At 44.8% G+C, this 20,100-nt stretch overlaps 1 protein-coding gene across 1 annotated transcript in view; it reads right to left on the bottom strand.

Moving 5' to 3' along the window:
* Window positions 1-20,100, bottom strand: part of LOC126107449 (pyruvate kinase-like) — a 130,550-nt gene that overhangs the window by 88,828 nt on the left and 21,622 nt on the right. Inside the window, exon 3 of the mRNA XM_049913340.1 lies at window positions 1,165-1,491. Coding sequence (XP_049769297.1) covers window positions 1,165-1,491 — 327 coding nt within the window. The remainder of the gene's footprint in view (window positions 1-1,164; window positions 1,492-20,100) is intronic.

Here is a 20,100-nt window from a genome sequence, read left to right as displayed (position 1 = left end):
AGTTCTCAGTTCTAGGGGACTGATCACCTCAGAAGTTAAGTCCCATGGTGCTCAGAGCCATTTTAACCATTTGAACAGTAATACAAATGTAAGGATTGTACTAATTTGACTGAAAGTTCTTATGTATCATGTTGTAATTTTCAATTTCATTACATAGAAGTATTTTCCATTTTTCAGGATAAATATTACATAAATAATAAATGAATAGTTGAATATTGACAATTTCCACTGTCATAACAAATCTGCTGGCAGAATAATGCAGGGATAAAATAAAGTACCAATAGCCAGATTCGATCTAGGGAGCACGCACTTGTGAAGCTACGACCTTACTCACTCGGCTGCGGACTGCTTAAATACTTGCGACTATACAAACTATATAAGCATGTCAAAAAAAATTTTAACTCGATCTTCTCGAGAACGGTTGAGAATTGCGCCTTCCTGTTCACATACGTTGAATTCCTAGTCGTGCCCTACAAATCCTGTCATTGTGAATCAGATTGGTGAGGGGAAGTTTGTACTGTCCGCTCGTCAGCCACAGTCAGTGCATGTTCAGTGTGAACCTCTCTCCTACTTCCCAAATTTCACAGAAACTCTCCTTCACACTTGGTTGTTCTGTAGAAGGAGAACTTTATCGAAAAATGGCTTATCCCTGCCTACGAGATCTTTTGCAAAATGAGTCTTGCACTTCACAGATTCCGTGGACTTTGTGTGAATAGCGCAGTGGGTAAGAGCACTGTCCGCATAAGACAGAGTTCGGGGTGCGAATCTTGGCCGATGCACAGTTCAAATTTTGCAGGGCATTTCAAAACAGGACAGACACAGCTGTAGAGTGGGAGATTCAGTTTGGACGAGTATAGGAAACGTGTAAAAGTCAAAGTTTTGGGTGCGAATCGTGGCCGATGCACAGTTCAAATCTTGCAGGGCATTTCAAAACAGGACAGACACAGCTGTAGAGTTGGAGACTCAGTTTGGACGAGTATAGGAAACGTGTAAAAGTCAAAGTTCTGGATGCGAATCTTGACCGACGCACAGTTCAAATCTTGCAGGGCATTTCAAAACAGGACAGACACAGCTGTAGAGTGGGAGATTCAGTTTGGACGAGGATGGGAAAAGTGTACATGGTGTGCTAGGAGCGATGTTAAGAAAAGATGCCCGCTCACTCACGTCGCGCACGTCGCGGACGGTTTGCGCGTTGCGGATGAAGGAGGCGAAGATCATGTCGACGCCCTGCTCGACGCCGAAGCGCAGGTCGCCGGCGTCCTTCTCGGAGACGCCGGGCAGGTCGACGGGCACGCCCGGCAGGTTGACGCCCTTGCGGCTGCCCAGCTTCCCGCCGTTCTCCACCTCGCACTGCACCGCGTCCTCGGACACGTTGCGCACCATCAGCGAGATGAGCCCGTCGTCCACGAAGACGCGGTCCCCCACCGTCACCACGTTCGTGATGTTCCCGTAGTCCACGTACAGGTGCTCCGCCGTGCTCGACCCCGCGTACTGCAACACGACACCAACTTCGATGCTCGTCTGGGTCTCTGCCATACCTGTCTCGTCAGGGACCGATGACCTCAGCAGTTTGGTCCCATAATACCTTACCACAAATTACAAACAAAAAAAAATCCTGTCTCCTCATAAAAATCGGCGCACTTCCAAGTATCTGCCAGTATTCTCGCTAATTCCAGCAAGTTTTCGGATGTAACCACTCCCACCTACGAGAGCTCTGCCTTATCACTGTATGCAAAGATAAAATAATTTGTAATGTTTATTCTTTATAAGTTTATGTTCATTAAACTAAGTCCTCAGGAGACGGAAACTGAACTCGGCCCATCTTCCTCCTCAGTATGCTCCCAACGGTACCTGAAATCGGGGACACATACCTCAATGTTCGTGCCAGGTACATGAGGTAAGTCAGTGAATCGCAAACTTTCCCGGAATTTTCAGAATTGTACTTTTAAAAAGGAGTTATTTCACTGCTATTTTCTAAATTCACAGTACTATTTGGAAGCAAACTGTTACAGCGGAAACACAGTTGTGCTGCTAAGCTCGTTGCCATGAACCCTATTCCTTTTTAAGAGGTTGACCACGCATGTATGTTCCAGTTCAATAGCTGTGGTGACGTATTTTAATGTGTTATGTTTTCTGGCACGGTGCCAAAACTCGCGTAACGATTACGTTCTTTTAATTTTACTTATGGACTTCAGAATTGTGGCAGTTGTACCCATACCTATCGTGATTATGGCATATCTTAGAAACCCTATCACACGTTTACAGCATTGTACAAAAATATAACATAAATGTATTAGGTTTCCTGCGTTCCGGCGTTGCTGTATCACTATCGCTGGTTCCGTAAGTAAGCAGATATTAGCTGATCCAACACTACTGATCGAAAGCGATCGTTCCATTCCTGCCAGTGTCAATAATCACTTAGTGTAGTCATGTCGAATGCAAGCAACGAGTTTAAGACAAAGAATTTTTATACTGTAAGCAGGCTGTTTAGGTTTTTATGTTGGTAACGCCACGTAGCGATCTGTATGGAAATCACTGGCTGTGCTGTGTGCAGTCGCCCTGGTTGGCATTGTTGGAATATTCGCTATTGTGGTGTTGGGCAGTTGGATGTGAACAGCGCGTAGCGTTGCGCATTTAGAGGTGAGCCGCCAGCAGTGGCGGATGTGGGGAGAGAGACGGCGGAGTTTTGAGAGCGGATGATCTGGACGTGTGTCCATCAGAGACCGTAAAGTAAATCACTCATGAAAAGTATAGGTTATTGTTAGTCAGGGTCATTCTTTTGTAGGGATTAATGAAAGCCAGAATGCGTTGCGCTAAAAATATTGTGTGTCAGTTTAGTGTTGATCAGGATAAGTAAAGAGAGAAATGTCTGAGTACGTTCAGTTCTGCTCAGCTGTTTGAAAATCAAATATCGTAAGGGGTATCCAAGCACAGTAATTCATTAATTTTTCTGAGGGGATGTTTTATATGTCGACCCTTAGCCGAGGATACCTCACTGGATTTTTCTGATTTTCTCCTTGTAGTTTGAGTAATTAGTGTAGTAATTGTTTATTGCTAGCGCGTAATTGTAGAGAGAATTTCCTTTGTAGTTGTTGTTTTTCATTGTTGTACAGTAAAACAGTTGTGGCATGCATGTACATTTGGACCAAGTATTTCGCAGCTGCGCTTGCAATTAAATGGTATTATTTTCAGTGCTATGTTAATGTGTTTTCTTATTTTTGCTCTTCAAATTGTGCTTTTCTTGTTATCGTGTGAAATACGTGATAATTATGGCGTGTGAAAAACGTAACACTAGGCTCCAAAGTAAATTGAGAAATGATAGTGACGACGAGCGTAGTTTATCAGCACCACCGTGTAATGAATTAACAGACATTCAAAGTAGCAATTTGGTAATTGTGCATAGGGAAATGGAACGGGCGGCAAATAATGGTGTAGACAGTGAAACAGCTAGTGAAGTGGGTAGTACTGTCGATCGGTCGCCACAGGGATCCGAAATGACAGGACACTATTTTGCAAATATCGTAGATTCAGGTTTTGCGTCATTACCCGTTTATCAGTCAAGTCAAGACACATTTTATGCTTTTCAAAATGCGAATGTTGTCGGTGCATATGCACTTCCGAGAAGTACAGAGGAACATGTTGTTGTTGTTGTTTTTTGGGGAAGGAGAACAGACAGAGAGGTCATCGGTCTCGTCGGATTACGGAAGGATGGGGAAGGAAGTCGGCCGTGCCCTTTGAAAGGAACCATCCCGGCATTTGCCTGGAGCGATTTAGGGAAATAACGGAAAACCCAAATCAGGATGGCCGGACGTGGGATTGAACCGTCGTCCTCCCGAATGCGAGTCCAGTGTCCAACCACTGCGCCACCTCCCTCGGTAGAGGAACATGTATGAGACACCAGTGCATTGTTATTACAATTAATGCAACAAATGGGACAACAGTTTCAAAAGTTAGACACAATGAAACAAACACAATGGGGACCAACACAGAAACAAATGGAACAAAATCAGAAACAAATTAAAGAAACACTTCAATAAACACGTGAAGATTTAACTACTGAGTTACATAACATCGAATCGAAATGTCAAAAAGTCTGTAATGACGTAAAAACACAAATTTGTGAGAATTTTCAACCCATTTTTTCGCGGCATGAAAATGCATTACAGAACCACGAAGCAGCCATAAGAGAACTGCAAACTATTGTTCATGAAAATCAAGAGACCTTGCGGGCTAAAATTGACTCAGTTGCATCTACCGATTCGGTTACGCAACTTGCAAAAATTCAGGAAAACTTAAAGGACACAGTAGATACTCTGAAAATTGGTTCAGAAAGACACATGGAGGAAATTAGTTCATTATCAGAGAAAGTAGTCGAACTTTCGGATCACCTAAAAAATTTATCTACGAAGGTAGATGATAATCTGAATGACACAAGACCGGTAGTCTTTAATGGCACAGAAGAGTACGAACAAGTTAGGAAATCCAAACAAAATCAGAATCAAATTAATACGCAACACAAAAGAGAAATCCGGGAAGTACAAGATCAGTTGGCACACGTAATACAAGAATTACATATTTCAGAGGAGACTCGCGCCCCAACAAGGGAAGAGGGCATTAGAAATACGGAAAAGTCACAAAATAACAACACAGGGCATTTCGGAAATTATGAAAAAAATTGGCAAGGTGCACCGAATTTTGAGATGGAACCGCTGACACGACGTAACAGTGACCGATATGCGACTCACCGACACGATGACTTTGACTATAAGCTGTTCATTACTACACGTAAATTCAAAACATTTAAGAATTCCAGCAACGACATTCATCCACAAGCATGGCTTCATCAATTCTCTCATTGTTTTCCTCCCAACTGGTCACTAGAGCGCAGATTAGAATTTATGTGTGGCTGCTTAGAGAATGAACCAGCTGTAAGATTGCGATCGGTCATTCACGATTGTCACAGTGAAGGAGAATTGTATCATGTCTTCCTCTCAGCATATTGGTCTCTAGCTACTCAAGACCGAGTAAAGCATAGCATCATAATGATAAAACATTTCGAAGAATCTGAATTTTCCAGTCTTGTCAAATATTTTGAAGAGATGTTGCATAAGAATCAGTATCTTTCAAACCCATACAGCCCCTCAGAACTCATCCGCATTTTCTTAATCAAATTGCCTGAACATTTACGACATATTATTTTGGCAGGACGTTACAAAGAAGACATTGAATCTTTTCAGGGACTGTTACAAGAATTGGAAATTGACACTGACAATCGTGGGACGCGAAAACAGGAACATAACAATTATAGGCTACATCCTTCACAATTCCGCAATGACAGAAATAATAACTGGACACAACAAGGCTATTCTTACAACGCAAATCGTGACCAAAACAGACACCACCCGTATGACAACCGTTGGCAGAGTAGTAATAATTACAGGAAAAGATCACCTCTCCGCAGTAATGACTATCACAGAGACAATCAGAGAAACAGACAATATGGGAAGCAAAATAAGTATTATCAAAGGAGACAGAATAACTTCAGACGCAATGGTCCACCGCGCAGTTACAACTCATGGAGAAATTCTTCACCATGTGACCGACAAGAACAAAATTACAGCGACTACCGACATGACGACAGACGATATAACCTTAACAATAGACCAGAGCTAATCAGAACTGGCGGGATTAAAACAGGGCAGGGCCCTCTCGACAAGGTGAATCTGTAGAAGTTAGATCTCCAAATCCCAATAACGAAGCGCGTCAACAAAGAGACAGACAATGACTCGCACCGCAGACAGCCACGTGCGCCGGCTGGCTCAGAGAAAAATACCATACACGCCAACCTTGAGAAAAATTTTAGCATTGTTTACTGACATATAACGCATGATAATTGCGTTCAAGTTTATATGCTGCGTACTGAAGAAAGGTAATGGATTGCACCACATTTCACATGTAAAACCGTTTATTGAGAGATAATCTGCTTTTTAACTTAGTCTTTGCAATAAAATTTTTCACTTCACGTTACTAGTACGCTTTGTCACACTTAGAAACTGTTAACATGCAACAATGTTCTGAAGTTAACTATCGAGTCTAGAACCTAGGGAACATATGTAGACAGTAATTATGAATGCATTGTTATAGCCAACAGACGACAGTGTTATTGTGTGTGTAAATTCTTGCTTGTTAGTTGCACGATTACATAACGACTATAAGGTCTACATACTTAGAACATATACCAGTACTGCTAATGAGATTTTAATGCAATATTTTGGTTTACTTGAAAATACATTATGGATTTAAAGTGCTTTCTGAGAGATACCAGATGACACAGTGGTTAGTTTATTTGACAGCTACACGATTATATCACGACGATACTAATGAGGGACACAATTTATAATATTGCTTTTGTGGTGTATCTGTTTCATACCTTCACAGTTTTTCTGAATTCTTCTGGAAAGTAAAACATGTTTTAGTAGTAACTTTTGTGGTATAGCTACAATGAGACAGCCTTTTTTCTAGCACAAGAATACATTACAACATAGTACTTTCTTGATCACGGTAACGTACGTAATAACTACGATACCTATACGCATAGCATTTCGCTTTTGTTTATTATGAGGTAAGTACAGTGACTTCTACAGAACTTTGCTTACGGACGACAATAATTACAACACTTGGCACATTTTTTACCCTTAAGTAATGACAGAGATTAACTTACAACAAGACGCATAGTTTAGCGCTACAGTACACGTATTTGAGTGATTAATTTTGTACTTAAAACATTTATTTTTAAAGATTTTTGAATTACGATGATACAAAGGTTTTCCGTGATACATTTCATTCAATTGCTGTAATCCGTAACACCTGAGGGTATAATTACATTAATCCTCAGGAGGTACACGCCTACTTTGTGTACCATGTGTTTGGCGAGCGCTAGGAGCCCTAGCTAATATGGTATTTCCTTATACAACTTTACACATCGGCACCATATTTCTCTAACACAAAATTGCAAAGCTATCTGATCATTTAACTGAGAGAGACAAACATTTTTTTTACTACATCAGTGACAGATGTTTATATAATTACACAGTTGGATAACTTCACACTTATGAAATTGTATTTTTCATGTACTTTGTGAACTGTTCATGAGTAGTGGTTAGGGACTCTGATTTGAGGAAAAGGATGTTGGAAACCAGGAATTGTAATTTAAGAGTTATGAAATGTGTGTACATGCATGAATGTATCACAATGCTGGCGAAAATTTTTTGGACACTGTTATGTTTATAGGATTTAGTTTCTACACATTTGTAACGCAAATTCTCGACCTATGAAATTTTTTTATATGAGACTGTTACTGAAGCACAAACTGCTGTCGTAAATATTTCGGTACGAAAGCTAAGTGACCTTGATGTAATGCGATATGGGCGCCCAGCTGTGCCAGTCGCCAGAGAAAAAGGCATTAGAAAAAAAAAAGAGGCCATTAACCTCGCTATTGACATTTCTTTATAGAAAGCACTTCAAATAAGACACGCTCATACTTGAAATATATGATTGCAGTTTTGAGCTCAGACTTTCTGATACTTACTGAAATGCTTATGAATTGATGGGAAATATTCTTACATCTGCACACCTGATTATGACAAGTGTCTTTCTATGAGAGTTGAGAGAATTTCCACTGACGTATGAAATGCCACGTGGCTATTGAATTAAGGTTTTATGATTTGCTTTGTACATAGTTACTTATTTCATTTGATATCTGGTTTCCAGCTGTGTTGCAGAATTGGTTTTATAAAATGAAATTAAATGCATTTGCTAATGTGAACACTTTCTGTCAACAGATCTATTAAGTAATAATTTTATGATCCACATTCTTCGAAAAAGGAGCATTTGGAAAGGAAAGAACAATAAGAAGGGACTAATAACAGTAACTGCATACTTCATTTTCTTTTCAAGTACATGGTAATTTTTTTTTTTTTTTTTTTTTGTAGAATAAGTTGTTGTGGTGCACCACTTTAATGACATAGACATTAGGATATGAATAGAAATTTCCCTTATCTGCATTGTTGTCTTTAGTGTACATTTTTTTCTGCTTGAGCTATGTCATATTTAGGTATAAGTTATTGCATTTGCTGCTGCTGTTTGCCAGGCATAGTGCTACTGAATTTCATTTTGTATTACTCTGTTAAGCCAGTTTTACTATTGATTTATTTTTCTTGTTGCTGCACATTGGCTCATATTAGTTGTAATGTTGCATTCGCTTTGCTAATTTATATTTATTGCTTCTAGCTTTGCCAATTTGCATTTTTTTGTCATTGCTGTTTGTGTTAATTGTTTTGTGAAGCTGCATTGCCTTGTCCCTTAGTTTATACATCTGAGCTCAGTAGATTTAAGTTAGCTTAAGAGGAGGTAGGCTATATAAGAGAATGAGTTGCGATGATTAGAAGAAATGCATTGAGAAGTTATACGAAAAAAGCTTTTTTTAAAAAAAACAGGGTACTGTAAAATGAAGAATAATTATTTTGGAAGAGGATATGAATAGATTACAGAAAGCAGGTATAGATAGGACTTTTTGGGAATAATTATGAACGAAGGGAGATCTCCAAGAAGTAAAGAAAGTTTTGTTTGCAAAATACTGCAGTAAAACAAACCCTGTCCTTTCCTTTTGTGTTATTCCGCTATGTGTTTGTGTACCCTTGTATATTTGTGTTCTTCCTGTCTTTATGTGCTTACCTGATAAGAGTTATGTTGTAGAATTTTTCTAATAATGTGTTATTTACTTTGTAAAGATGTTAAGACATTATTTACTCTGCTCTGTTCTAATGCTCATGTGTGAAATTAATTTTCGGAAACTATTCTCATTATTTTATTTATTTATGTATGTCATAATTCCTGTAACACCGACGTACATGTTTATTTCTATTCTATTGTGAATCTTGTATTACTACAAATGTTATCTGTATAATTCAGAAAGGGACTGGTTAACAGCATTCCTGGTTCTAAGGCCAATTCGAAAAATTTTGTGAGTGCACAAGTGGTGGTTCATGGACTTGCTATATTGTCCGTGAGACACTTCGATGGTGACTGTGCAGCTGCACAGTCGCAACAGATGGCTGCTGGCCATGTCTACAAGGACTGCAGTGGGTCTGTACCTTTGATGACCCACCAATACCGTACTCTCTACCAGGACTACAGTGGGTCTGCTCTGTGATGACCCACCTACCAACATTCTTCAAAACTTCGACTGACTCTGCTGTGGGTTTGCTCTGTTGTGGCCCATTACCCTGTGTGGCCCATTACCTGTCTACATGTCAAGAGTCAGCATTGTCTTTCCGTTGGAAGGACAACACTACTTCTTCAAGACTGCATGGAAATCCATTACTTTCGTGTGCATTTTCTTTTTCTGATCAGACTTTGTGCAATATCACAATTGTGATAAATGATCAGGACTGTCTTTATGAGAACAATTTTTGATTTTCACCAACAGTGCATTAATAAGTGTGTGCATTTGATATCTTTGTTATTATAATTATGAAAAATTTTATGAAATCATTATTGGCTACTGCCCAAAACAATTTTTTGTTGGGAGCATGGGGGCTATGTAAGTAGGATGTTCAGGTTTTTATGTTGGTGACGCCACGTAGCGCTCTGTATGAAAATTACTGGCTGTGCTGTGTGCAGTCTGTGGCTGGTTGGCATTGTTGGAATATTCGCTATTGTAGTGTTGGGCAGTTGGATGTGAACAGCGTGTAGTGTTGCGCAGTTGGAGGTGAGGTGTCAGCAGTGGTGGATGTGGGGAGAGAGATGGCGGAGTTTTGATAGCGGATGATCTGGACGTGTGTCCACCAGAGACAGTAAATTTGTAAGACTGGATGTCATGAACTGATATATATATATATATATATATATATATATATATATATATATATATATATATATATATATATATATATACTCCTGGAAATTGAAATAAGAATAAGAACACCGTGAATTCATTGTCCCAGGAAGGGGAAACTTTATTGACACATTCCTGGGGTCAGATACATCACTTGATCACACTGACAGAACCACAGGCACATAGACAAAGGCAACAGAGCATGCACAATGTCGGCACTAGTACAGTGTATATCCACCTTTCGCAGCAATGCAGGCTGCTGTTCTCCCATGGAGACGATCGTAGATATGCTGGATGTAGTCCTGTGGAACGGCTTGCCATGCCATTTCCACCTGGCGCCTCAGTTGGATCAGCGTTCGTGCTGGACGTGCAGACCGCGTGAGACGACGCTTCATCCAGTCCCAAACATGCTCAATGGGGGACAGATCCGGAGATCTTGCTGGCCAGGGTAGTTGACTTACACCTTCTAGAGCACGTTGGGTGGCACGGGATACATGCGGACGTGCATTGTCCTGTTGGAACAGCAAGTTCCCTTGCCGGTCTAGGAATGGTAGAACGATGGGTTCGATGACGGTTTGGATGTACCGTGCACTATTCAGTGTCCCCTCGACGATCACCAGTGGTGTACGGCCAGTGTAGGAGATCGCTCCCCACACCATGATGCCGGGTGTTGGCCCTGTGTGCCTCGGTCGTATGCAGTCCTGATTGTGGCACTCACCTGCACGGCGCCAAACACGCATACGACCATCATTGGCACCAAGGCAGAAGCGACTCTCATCGCTGAAGACGACACGTCTCCATTCGCCCCTCCATTCACGCCTGTCGCGACACCACTGGAGGCGGGCTGCACGATGTTGGGGCGTGAGCGGAAGACGGCCTAACGGTGTGCGGGACCGTAGCCCAGCTTCATGGAGACGGTTGCGAATGGTCCTCGCCGATAGCCCAGGAGCAACAGTGTCCCTAATTTGCTGGGAAGTGGCGGTGCGGTCCCCTACGGCACTGCGTAGGATCCTACGGTCTTGGCGTGCATCCGTGCGTCGCTGCGGTCTGGTCCCAGGTCGACGGGCACGTGCACCTTCCGCCGACCACTGGCGACAACATCGATGTACTGTGGAGACCTCACGCCCCACGTGTTGAGCAATTCGGCGGTACGTCCACCCGGCCTCCCGCATGCCCACTATACGCCCTCGCTCAAAGTCCGTCAGCTGCACATACGGTTCACGTCCACGCTGTCGCGGCATGCTACCAGTGTTAAAGACTGCGATGGAGCCCCGTATGCCACGGCAAACTGGCTGACACTGACGGCGGCGGTGCACAAATGCTGCGCAGCTAGCGCCATTCGACGGCCAACACCGCGGTTCCTGGTGTGTCCACTAGAGAGCGGCCTGAGCTGGCGAGGCGAGCGCATCGCTGCCGTTGCGCGCTTAGCCTACTCGGCCGTTGAGAGCTCGTGAAGAGGTTTTCTGTGCTGTGGGCGCCGTGGAGAGCAGATTGTCGTGCGTTGTTATTACAACGCGTGCAAATTGTCGTGTTCCGCGCCTCGCAGCATGGGAAAGAAGGGTGCGCAGAGGAAACCTGCCGCTACGAAGGGTCCTTCGGTTGTGCGACTCACCGAGTCTGCCGACCATGCGAGGAACTCCCGTGAAGACGAGTCGCGGCCTGCTCCCCCTTTGTACGTCAAGTGCAAAGGCGCGTGGACAGCGCTGTTCGACACCATCACGAATTGCGCTCGGAACGAGGTGGTCTACGAGTCTGTCGATACAGACTCGCTGATCTGCGTCCGAGCTGCAAACGTGGCCGACCACAGGGCGATCAAGGTCGCAGTGGCCGACCACGTCGTCGACGCACCGCCGGCGCGTGATAAGGCACCTTCCGTCGGAAGGATGAAGACGACCAAGGCACTCCTCAGGGGGTTGCCTTGGTGCTGCGACGAGGCAGCGGTCCGGGAAGGGCTGCTGCGAGCCGGGTTTGGTTGTGCAACCGCAAGGCTGCACAACCGAACCAACAGGAAGAGGGCGCCGCTCTATGCCGTGACCGTGCAAACGGTCGACGGCGGGAGCGACATCTTCGACTTGCGGAAGTTGCTGGGCTTCCCGGTGACGACAGAGGCTCTCCCAACCGCCATGGACCCTCTGCCCCAGTGCTTCAGGTGCCAGGGCGAGGGCCATGTAGCGAAGTATTGCCGCAACGCGGCGCGGTGCGTCAAGTGCTCAGGCGAGCACGACAGCCGCGCCTGCGACCGCGGCAGCAACGCTCTGCCGACTTGTGTCCGGTGTGGCGGCCCGCACGTCGCCAGCTGGCGCGGTTGTGCGGCTTTCTCAAGCCGCACCCAAACCGGGGGCGGCGAAGCGGCCGCGGCCGCACCGACGCAGCAGCAGAAGAGAAGACGACGTCGGAAACGGCGTAGGGCGCAGACCAGCCCGGCGCAGCTGAGGGACGGCGCAGTAGCAGATCCACCTGCCAGGGGCAGGGACGGCCGCTCGGAAACGGGCAGCCAGGACGCAGCTCGCCCTCCCGTGAAGAAGTGTGACCTCGAACTCGGCGCCGCCGTGAAGGAGGCCACAGCAGCCCTCCAAGCCGTCATGGCGGCGGAGAGGGCTGCCTTCGCAGCCGCCGTGGCTGCAGAGAAGGAAGAGGCCCTGAGGCAACTGCGAGCAGTCTTCGCCCAAGGCCTCAGTGCAGTCGCACCTGCGAACACTCCTGCGACCTCGCAGAAGGACGTTCGCGCGCCTATCCCAGCGGTTGTCCCAGCAACACCGCAGGTGAGAGGCGCAAAGAAGACAACCGCCGCCCCAGCGGAACCGGTGGCGACGGCGACCACTGCGACGGCGACCTTCATCGCGACAGCGAGAGCGAACGGCGTACATTTCTCCGACGCAACAGTGGCGCAGCTCACTGAGACAGCGGCGCGCCTTGAAGCTGCGGCGCGTCCTGAAGCTGCAGAGCAGAAGGGCTGCGCCGTGCAGTAGAGGAGGACGCTGTACGGTAGCCGATCGCCGCCGCTCTGCACCAGCCTGATGAAGCTGCACCAAGTCACTGACGACAAGGCGCAGCAGAGGGCCTAACAGCAGCGCATGCGTTGCCGCGCCGAGCTTCTATGTTACAGGGAGGAAGCCACCGCGGCCGGCCCAGGAGACTACAAGCGAGCCCAGCCGCAGCAACCGGACTCCCCCAGCTAACGACCACGCAGTACATAGGTAACGTTGCACGATACCTCACGCTAACCTTCCCTCACCTTGCATGCTCTGTCGCAGCTAGCAAGCCGCTACTGCCCTTACTACCCGTCCTACTGTCGCAGAGGTTTTTTTCCCTTGGCGCTGGCCTTGGCACTTTTTTTCCTCTGCTCTTACAACCGCTACCCTTCGATCGTTTTCGACCACTATCTATCTCCGATGGACCATGTTAATGAGTAGTCTTACCCAGACGCATGGATAACATCACAGCCTGCATCCTGTGACGCCTGATTCAAATACTAACATGCTTACGGAGGTGACAGTAGAACTTTTGGTTTGGTCACCACGTTGGTGCGGGCGTGGAGGGGCCCCATCCTTATTTGGTGTGTCCACTGTGCCGTGCGCGTGATCATTGCTTGTACAGCCCTCTCGCAGTGTGCGGAGCAAGTATGGTGGGTCTGACACACCGGTGTCAATTTGTTCTTTTTTCCATTTCCAGGAGTGTATATATATATATATATATATATATATATATATATATATATATATATATATAATGACTTTTGAACACTATTGAGGTAAATACATTGTTTGTTCTCTATCTAAATCTTTCATTTGCTAAGTATTCCTATCAGTAGCGAGAATCTTTTATTTAGCTGGCAGTATTGGCGCTCGCTGTATTGCAGTAGTTCGAGTAACGAAGATTTTTGTGACGTAAGTGAATCCTGAAAGGTATAGGTTTTTGTTAGTCAGGGCCATTCTTCTGTAGGGATTATTAAAAGTCAGACTGTGTTGCGTTAAAAATATTGTGTGTCAGTTTAGTGTTGATCAGGATAAGTAAAGAGCGAAATGTCTGCGTACGTTCAATTCTGCTTAGCTGTTTGAAAATCAAATATGGTAAGGGGTATCCAAGCACATTAATTCATAAATTTTTTATAAGTGGATGTTTCAATACGAGTGATATAACAAGGTTCTGCCAGCATAAAAGTGAAATTTTTCTATATTTTTATGCCCAGGTGTCATATTCTGGGCAAATAAAAGTGGTCCGGACATTTCTACATCTACATGGTTACTCTGCAATTCACACTTAAGTGCCTGGCAGAAGGTTCATCGGACCATTTTCATACTACTTTTCTACCATTCCACTCTCGAGTGGCGCGTTGGAAAAAGGGAAAAAGGAACACCTATAAATCTTTCCGTTCAAGCTCTGAGTTCTCTATTTTATTATTATGATCATTTCTCCCTACGTTGGTGGGTATCAACAAAATTTTTGCGCATTCGGAAGAGAAAGTTGGTGGTTGAAATTTTGTAAATAGATCTCGCCGCAAAGAAAACCGCCTTTGTTTCAGTGACTGCCACCCCAACTTGCGTATCATATGAGTGACATTCTCACCCCTAATGCGCGATAACACGATACGGGCTGCCCTTCTTTCCACTTTTTCGATATCATCCGTCAATCCTACCTGGTAAGGATCCCACACAGCGCAGCAGTATTCCAGGAGAGGACGGACAAGTGCAATGTAGGCTGTCTCTTTAGTGGGTTTGTCGCACTTTCTAAGTGTTCTGCCAACAAAGCGCAGTCTTTGTTTCGCCTTCCCCACAATATTATCTATATGGTCTTTCCAATTTTAGTTGCTCGTAATTGTAATTCCTAGGTATTTAGTCGAATTGACATGCCTTAGATTTGTGTGATTTATCGTATATCCAAAATTTATCGGATTTCTTTTAGTACCCATGTGGATGACGTCGCACTTTTCTTTGTTTAGTGCCAATTGCCACTTTTCGCACCGTACAGAAATTCTCTCTAGATCATTTTGTAATTGGAATTGATCGTCTGATGATTTTGCTAGACGGTAAATTACAGCATCATCTGCAAACAATTTAAGGGGTCTGCTCAGATTGTCACCTAGATCATTTATGTCAATCAGGAACAGCAGAGGACCTATGACACTACCTTGCGGAACGCCAGATATCACTTCTGTTATACTCGATGATTTATCGTTTATCACTACGAACTGTGGTCTCCCTGAGAGGAAATCACGAATACAGCCACACAACTGAGACGATACTCCACATGCACGCAATTTGATTAACTTGTGAGGAACGGTATCAAAAGCCTTCTGGAAGCCAAGGAATATGGAATCGATCTGAGATCCCTTGTCGACAGCACTCATTACTTCATGGAAATAAAGAGCTAGCTGTGTTTGCACAAGAACGATATGTTCTGAATCCGCGTTGGTTATGTATCAATAAGTCATTTTCTTCAAGGCGATTCATACTGTTTGAGTACAGTATATGCTCCAAAATCCTACTGCATATTGAGGTCAGTGATATGGGTCTGTAACTCAATGGGTTACTCTTATTTCCTTTCTTGAATATCGGTGTGACCTGTGTTACTTTCCAGTATTTAGCAACAGACCTTTCGTCAAGTAAGCGGTTGTATATGACTGCTAAAAAAATGCGCTATTGTGTCTGCATACTCTGAAAGTAACCTGATTGGTATACCATCTGGACTGGAAGACTTGCCTTTCTTAAGTGATTTGAGTTGTTTCGAAACACCAAAAATATCTAGTTTTATGTCACTCATGGTTCAAAAATGGCTCTGAGCACTATGGGACTTAACATCTATGGTCATCAGTCCCCTAGAACTTAGAACTACTTAAACCTAACTAACCTAAGAACATCACAAAACACCCAGTCATCACGAGGCAGAAAAAATCACTCATGCTAACAGCTAATTCTGTGATATTTACTTCATCTTCTTTCGTGAAGGAATTGCGGAAATTCCATCGCTATCGCGCAGTGACAGTATTGACTGTTTTTTTGCCACTGGTGTACTTTACATACGAACAGAATCTCTTTGGGTTTTCTATCATATTTTAAGACAATGTATCATTGTGGAAGCATCTCGAATTGACGTCCGCACTAAATTTCGAGCTTCCGTGAAACTTAGTCAGTCTTGGGGATTTTGCTTTCTTATGAATTTTGCATACTTTTATCGTTGCTTGTGCAACAGTGTTCTGACGTGTTTTGTGTACCATGGTGGATCAGTCCCGTCTCCTATTAACTTATGAGGTATTAATCTATCTATTGCTGTCGATACTGTATCTTTGAATTTGAGCCATATCTGGTCTACACTTACATAATTAGCTTGGAAGGAATGGAGACTCTCTCTTACGAAGGCATCAAGCGAATTTTTATCCGCCGTTTTAAATAGATATATTTTACGTTTATTTTTAGTGGTTTTGGTTGATATGGTTTTCAGCCTCACTACAATGACCTTGTGTTCACTAATCCCTGTATCCGTCATGACGCTCCCTATTAGAACAGGATTATTTGTGGCTAAGAGGTCAAGTGTGTTTTCGCAACCATTTATAATTCCAAACGGTTTGTGTCAGCATTATCGGAGGAGGAGAACACCTACAGTTACTTCCAACATAATGAAGCAACTGCCCATACAGCCAGCCGAACCCTGTAGTATATTTACACAATCTTCACGCTTGACGGAGTTGTTAGCAGAGGTCAGTCTGGTCGCGGCCCTAACTGGCCACCCAGGTCATCTGATCTGTCAGTGTGCGCTTACTCTATTCTCCAGGCCATTTTTATTTGCTCCACCTGGGGCGAAAAGAGTCAGGGGTTAGCAGTTTGCACATACACTGAGGTGACAACATGGGATGGCAATAAGAGACTCTGAACACAGAATGGTAGTTGGACCTAGACGCGTGACATTCCGTTCCGGAATTCGTTAGGGAATTCAATATTCCGAGATCCACATTGTCAAGAATATGCCGAGAATACCAAATTTCAGGCATTACCTCTCACCTCGAACAACGCAGTGGCGACGGTCTTCACGTAACGACTGAGAGCAGTGACGTTTGCTTAAGAGTTCTCAGTGCTAACAGACCAGCAACCCTGAGTGAAATAACCGCAGAAATCAATGGGGGACGTTCGGTGAATATATCTGATAGGACAGTGTGGCGAAATTTGGTGTTAATGGGCTATAGCAGCAAATGACCGACGCCAGTACCTTTGCTAACAGCACAACATCGCCTACAGTACCTCTCCCGGACTCGTGACCATATCGGTTGGATCCCAGACCACTGGAATACCGTGTAGTGGTCAGATGAGTCCCCCATTTCAGATGGTAAGAACTGATAGTAGGGTTCGATTATGGTACAGACTCCACGAAGCCATAGATCCTAGTTGTCAACAAGGCACTGGGCAAGCTGGTGGTGGCTCCCTAATGGTGTGGGGTGTGTTTATACTGAATGGACCGGGTCCTCTAGACCACAAGAACCCATCATTGACTGGGAATGTTTATTTTCAGTTACTTGAAGACCATTTTCAGCCATTCGTGGACTTCATGTTCCCAAACAACCATGGAATTTTTGTGGCTGACAATGCGCCATGACATAGCATCACAACTGTTCACGATTTGTTTGAAGAACTATCCTGACATTTCGATCGACTAATGTGGCTACGCGCGTCGCCCGACATGAATCCTATCGAGCATTTATGGCACATAATAGAGAGGTCAGTTCGTGCACAAAATCTTGCACCGGCAACACTTTCACAATTACCGACAGCTATGGAGCCAACATGGCGCAGTATCTCTGCAAAGGACTTAAATGACTTGTTGAGTCCATGCCACGTCGAGCTGCTGCTTCGAAAAAAGATGTCCAACACAATATTAGGAGGTATCCCATGACTTTTGTCACTTCATTGTATGTATGAATGTACACTCCTCGAAATGGAAAAAAGAACACATTGATACCGGTGTGTCAGACCCACCATACTTGCTCCGGACACTGCGAGAGGGCTGTACAAGCAATGATCACACGCACGGCACAGTGGACACACCAGGAACCGCGGTGTTGGCCGTCGAATGGCGCTAGCTGCGCAGCATTTGTGCACCGCCGCCGTCAGTGTCAGCCAGTTTGCCGTGGCATACGGAGCTCCATCGCAGTCTTTAACACGGGTAGCATGCCGCGACAGCGTGGACGTGAACCGTATGTGCAGTTGACGGACTTTGAGCGAGGGCGTATAGTGGGCATGTGGGAGGCCGGGTGGACGTACCGCCGAATTGCTCAACACGTGGGGCGTGAGGTCTCCACAGTACATCGATGTTGTCGCCAGTGGTCGGCGGAAGGTGCACGTGCCCGTCGACCTGGGACCGGACCGCAGCGACGCACGGATGCACGCCAAGACCGTAGGATCCTACGCAGTGCCGTAGGGGACCGCACCGCCACTTCCCAGCAAATTAGGGACACTGTTGCTCCTGGGCTATCGGCGAGGACCATTCGCAACCGTCTCCATGAAGCTGGGCTACGGTCCCGCACACCGTTAGGCCGTCTTCCGCTCACGCCCCAACATCGTGCAGCCCGCCTCCAGTGGTGTCGCGACAGGCGTGAATGGAGGGACGAATGGAGACGTGTTGTCTTCAGCGATGAGAGTCGCTTCTGCCTTGGTGCCAATGATGGTCGTATGCGTGTTTGGCGCCGTGCAGGTGAGCGCCACAATCAGGACTGCATACGACCGAGGCACACAGGGCCAACACCCGGCATCATGGTGTGGGGAGCGATCTCCTACACTGGCCGTACACCACTGGTGATCGTCGAGGGGACACTGAATAGTGCACGGTACATCCAAACCGTCATCGAACCCATCGTTCTACCATTCCTAGACCGGCAAGGGAACTTGCTGTTCCAACAGGACAATGCACGTCCGCATGTATCCCGTGCCACCCAACGTGCTCTAGAAGGTGTAAGTCAACTACCCTGGCCAGCAAGATCTCCGGATCTGTCCCCCATTGAGCATGTTTGGGACTGGATGAAGCGTCGTCTCACGCGGTCTGCACGTCCAGCACGAACGCTGGTCCAACTGAGGCGCCAGGGGAAATGGCATGGCAAGCCGTTCCACAGGACTACATCCAGCATCTCTACGATCGTCTCCATGGGAGAATAGCAGCCTGCATTGCTGCGAAAGGTGGATATACACTGTACTAGTGCCGACATTGTGCATGCTCTGTTGCCTGTGTCTATGTGCCTGTGGTTCTGTCAGTGTGATCATGTGATGTATCTGACCCCAGGAATGTGTCAATAAAGTTTCCCCTTCCTGGGACAATGAATTCACGGTGTTCTTATTTCAATTTCCAGGAGTGTATTTTGTGTATGTTATGAATGTGTGCGTGTGTATAGGTCGACTGAAAATGGTGATGTGATTGAAACTGCCTTCGAGAAATAAAGTGGAGAGTGCAGTTGCTTTTGGCGGAATACAATGACTTTTTTAGATATATTTTGCATACTGATCAAGCACAATATTTTATTAGCGACGATATCATATTTTTATTTCCCCCGCACTGAATTGTGGAATATAACTTGCTGTAACCATAACAGTTTTTCTTGTGAATTTTTCTTGTGATATAGGGCAGCTTGATGACCCCGCCCCCCTCCCCCACGCCCAGGCTTCAAAACCATCTAACTGCTGAGGAATGTAAAAAAGTATGTGTTTCAAAATAAATGAATCATCTACGCAGTAAAATGACGCGTTTTTGCACCGTGGATTTGAGTCAAAGCTAAACTGTAGGTGTCCACACAATTGGTTTGATTTTGAGGATACAGTTAGAAAACTAAGTACATTTTATTTAAAACCAGCCATGTCATATGGATGTACAGCAGTGTGACACATACGTAAACTGCTACAGCAAAAGTGTTCTTCATTACACATATTCAAACAGTTCGTTAATTGATATAAGTGAATATGTTTTTCTCTTTATTCAAGCGGCGGAAAACTGAAGATACAAGTTATAGCATGTTGAACAACTCTATCAAATACTGTTACACATACTTCGCAGCTTTGCTGAAACAGCCGTATTACGATTCAAAAAGCATAAGACACTTTACGACTTATTAAACTGAAACTATTGACTGTCGTATTAAATAGTCGTTAATTATCATAATCTATCTACTAACAGTTGCTTCCTTCATCAATTCATATAATTAAACTGCACCTATAGATCTGACCTAAATATTC

Source organism: Schistocerca cancellata, chromosome 1 (genome assembly GCF_023864275.1).
Source record: "Schistocerca cancellata isolate TAMUIC-IGC-003103 chromosome 1, iqSchCanc2.1, whole genome shotgun sequence".
In the NCBI taxonomy this organism is placed as follows: Eukaryota; Metazoa; Arthropoda; class Insecta; order Orthoptera; family Acrididae; genus Schistocerca; species Schistocerca cancellata.
This window is presented reverse-complemented; position numbering and strand designations above follow the sequence as displayed.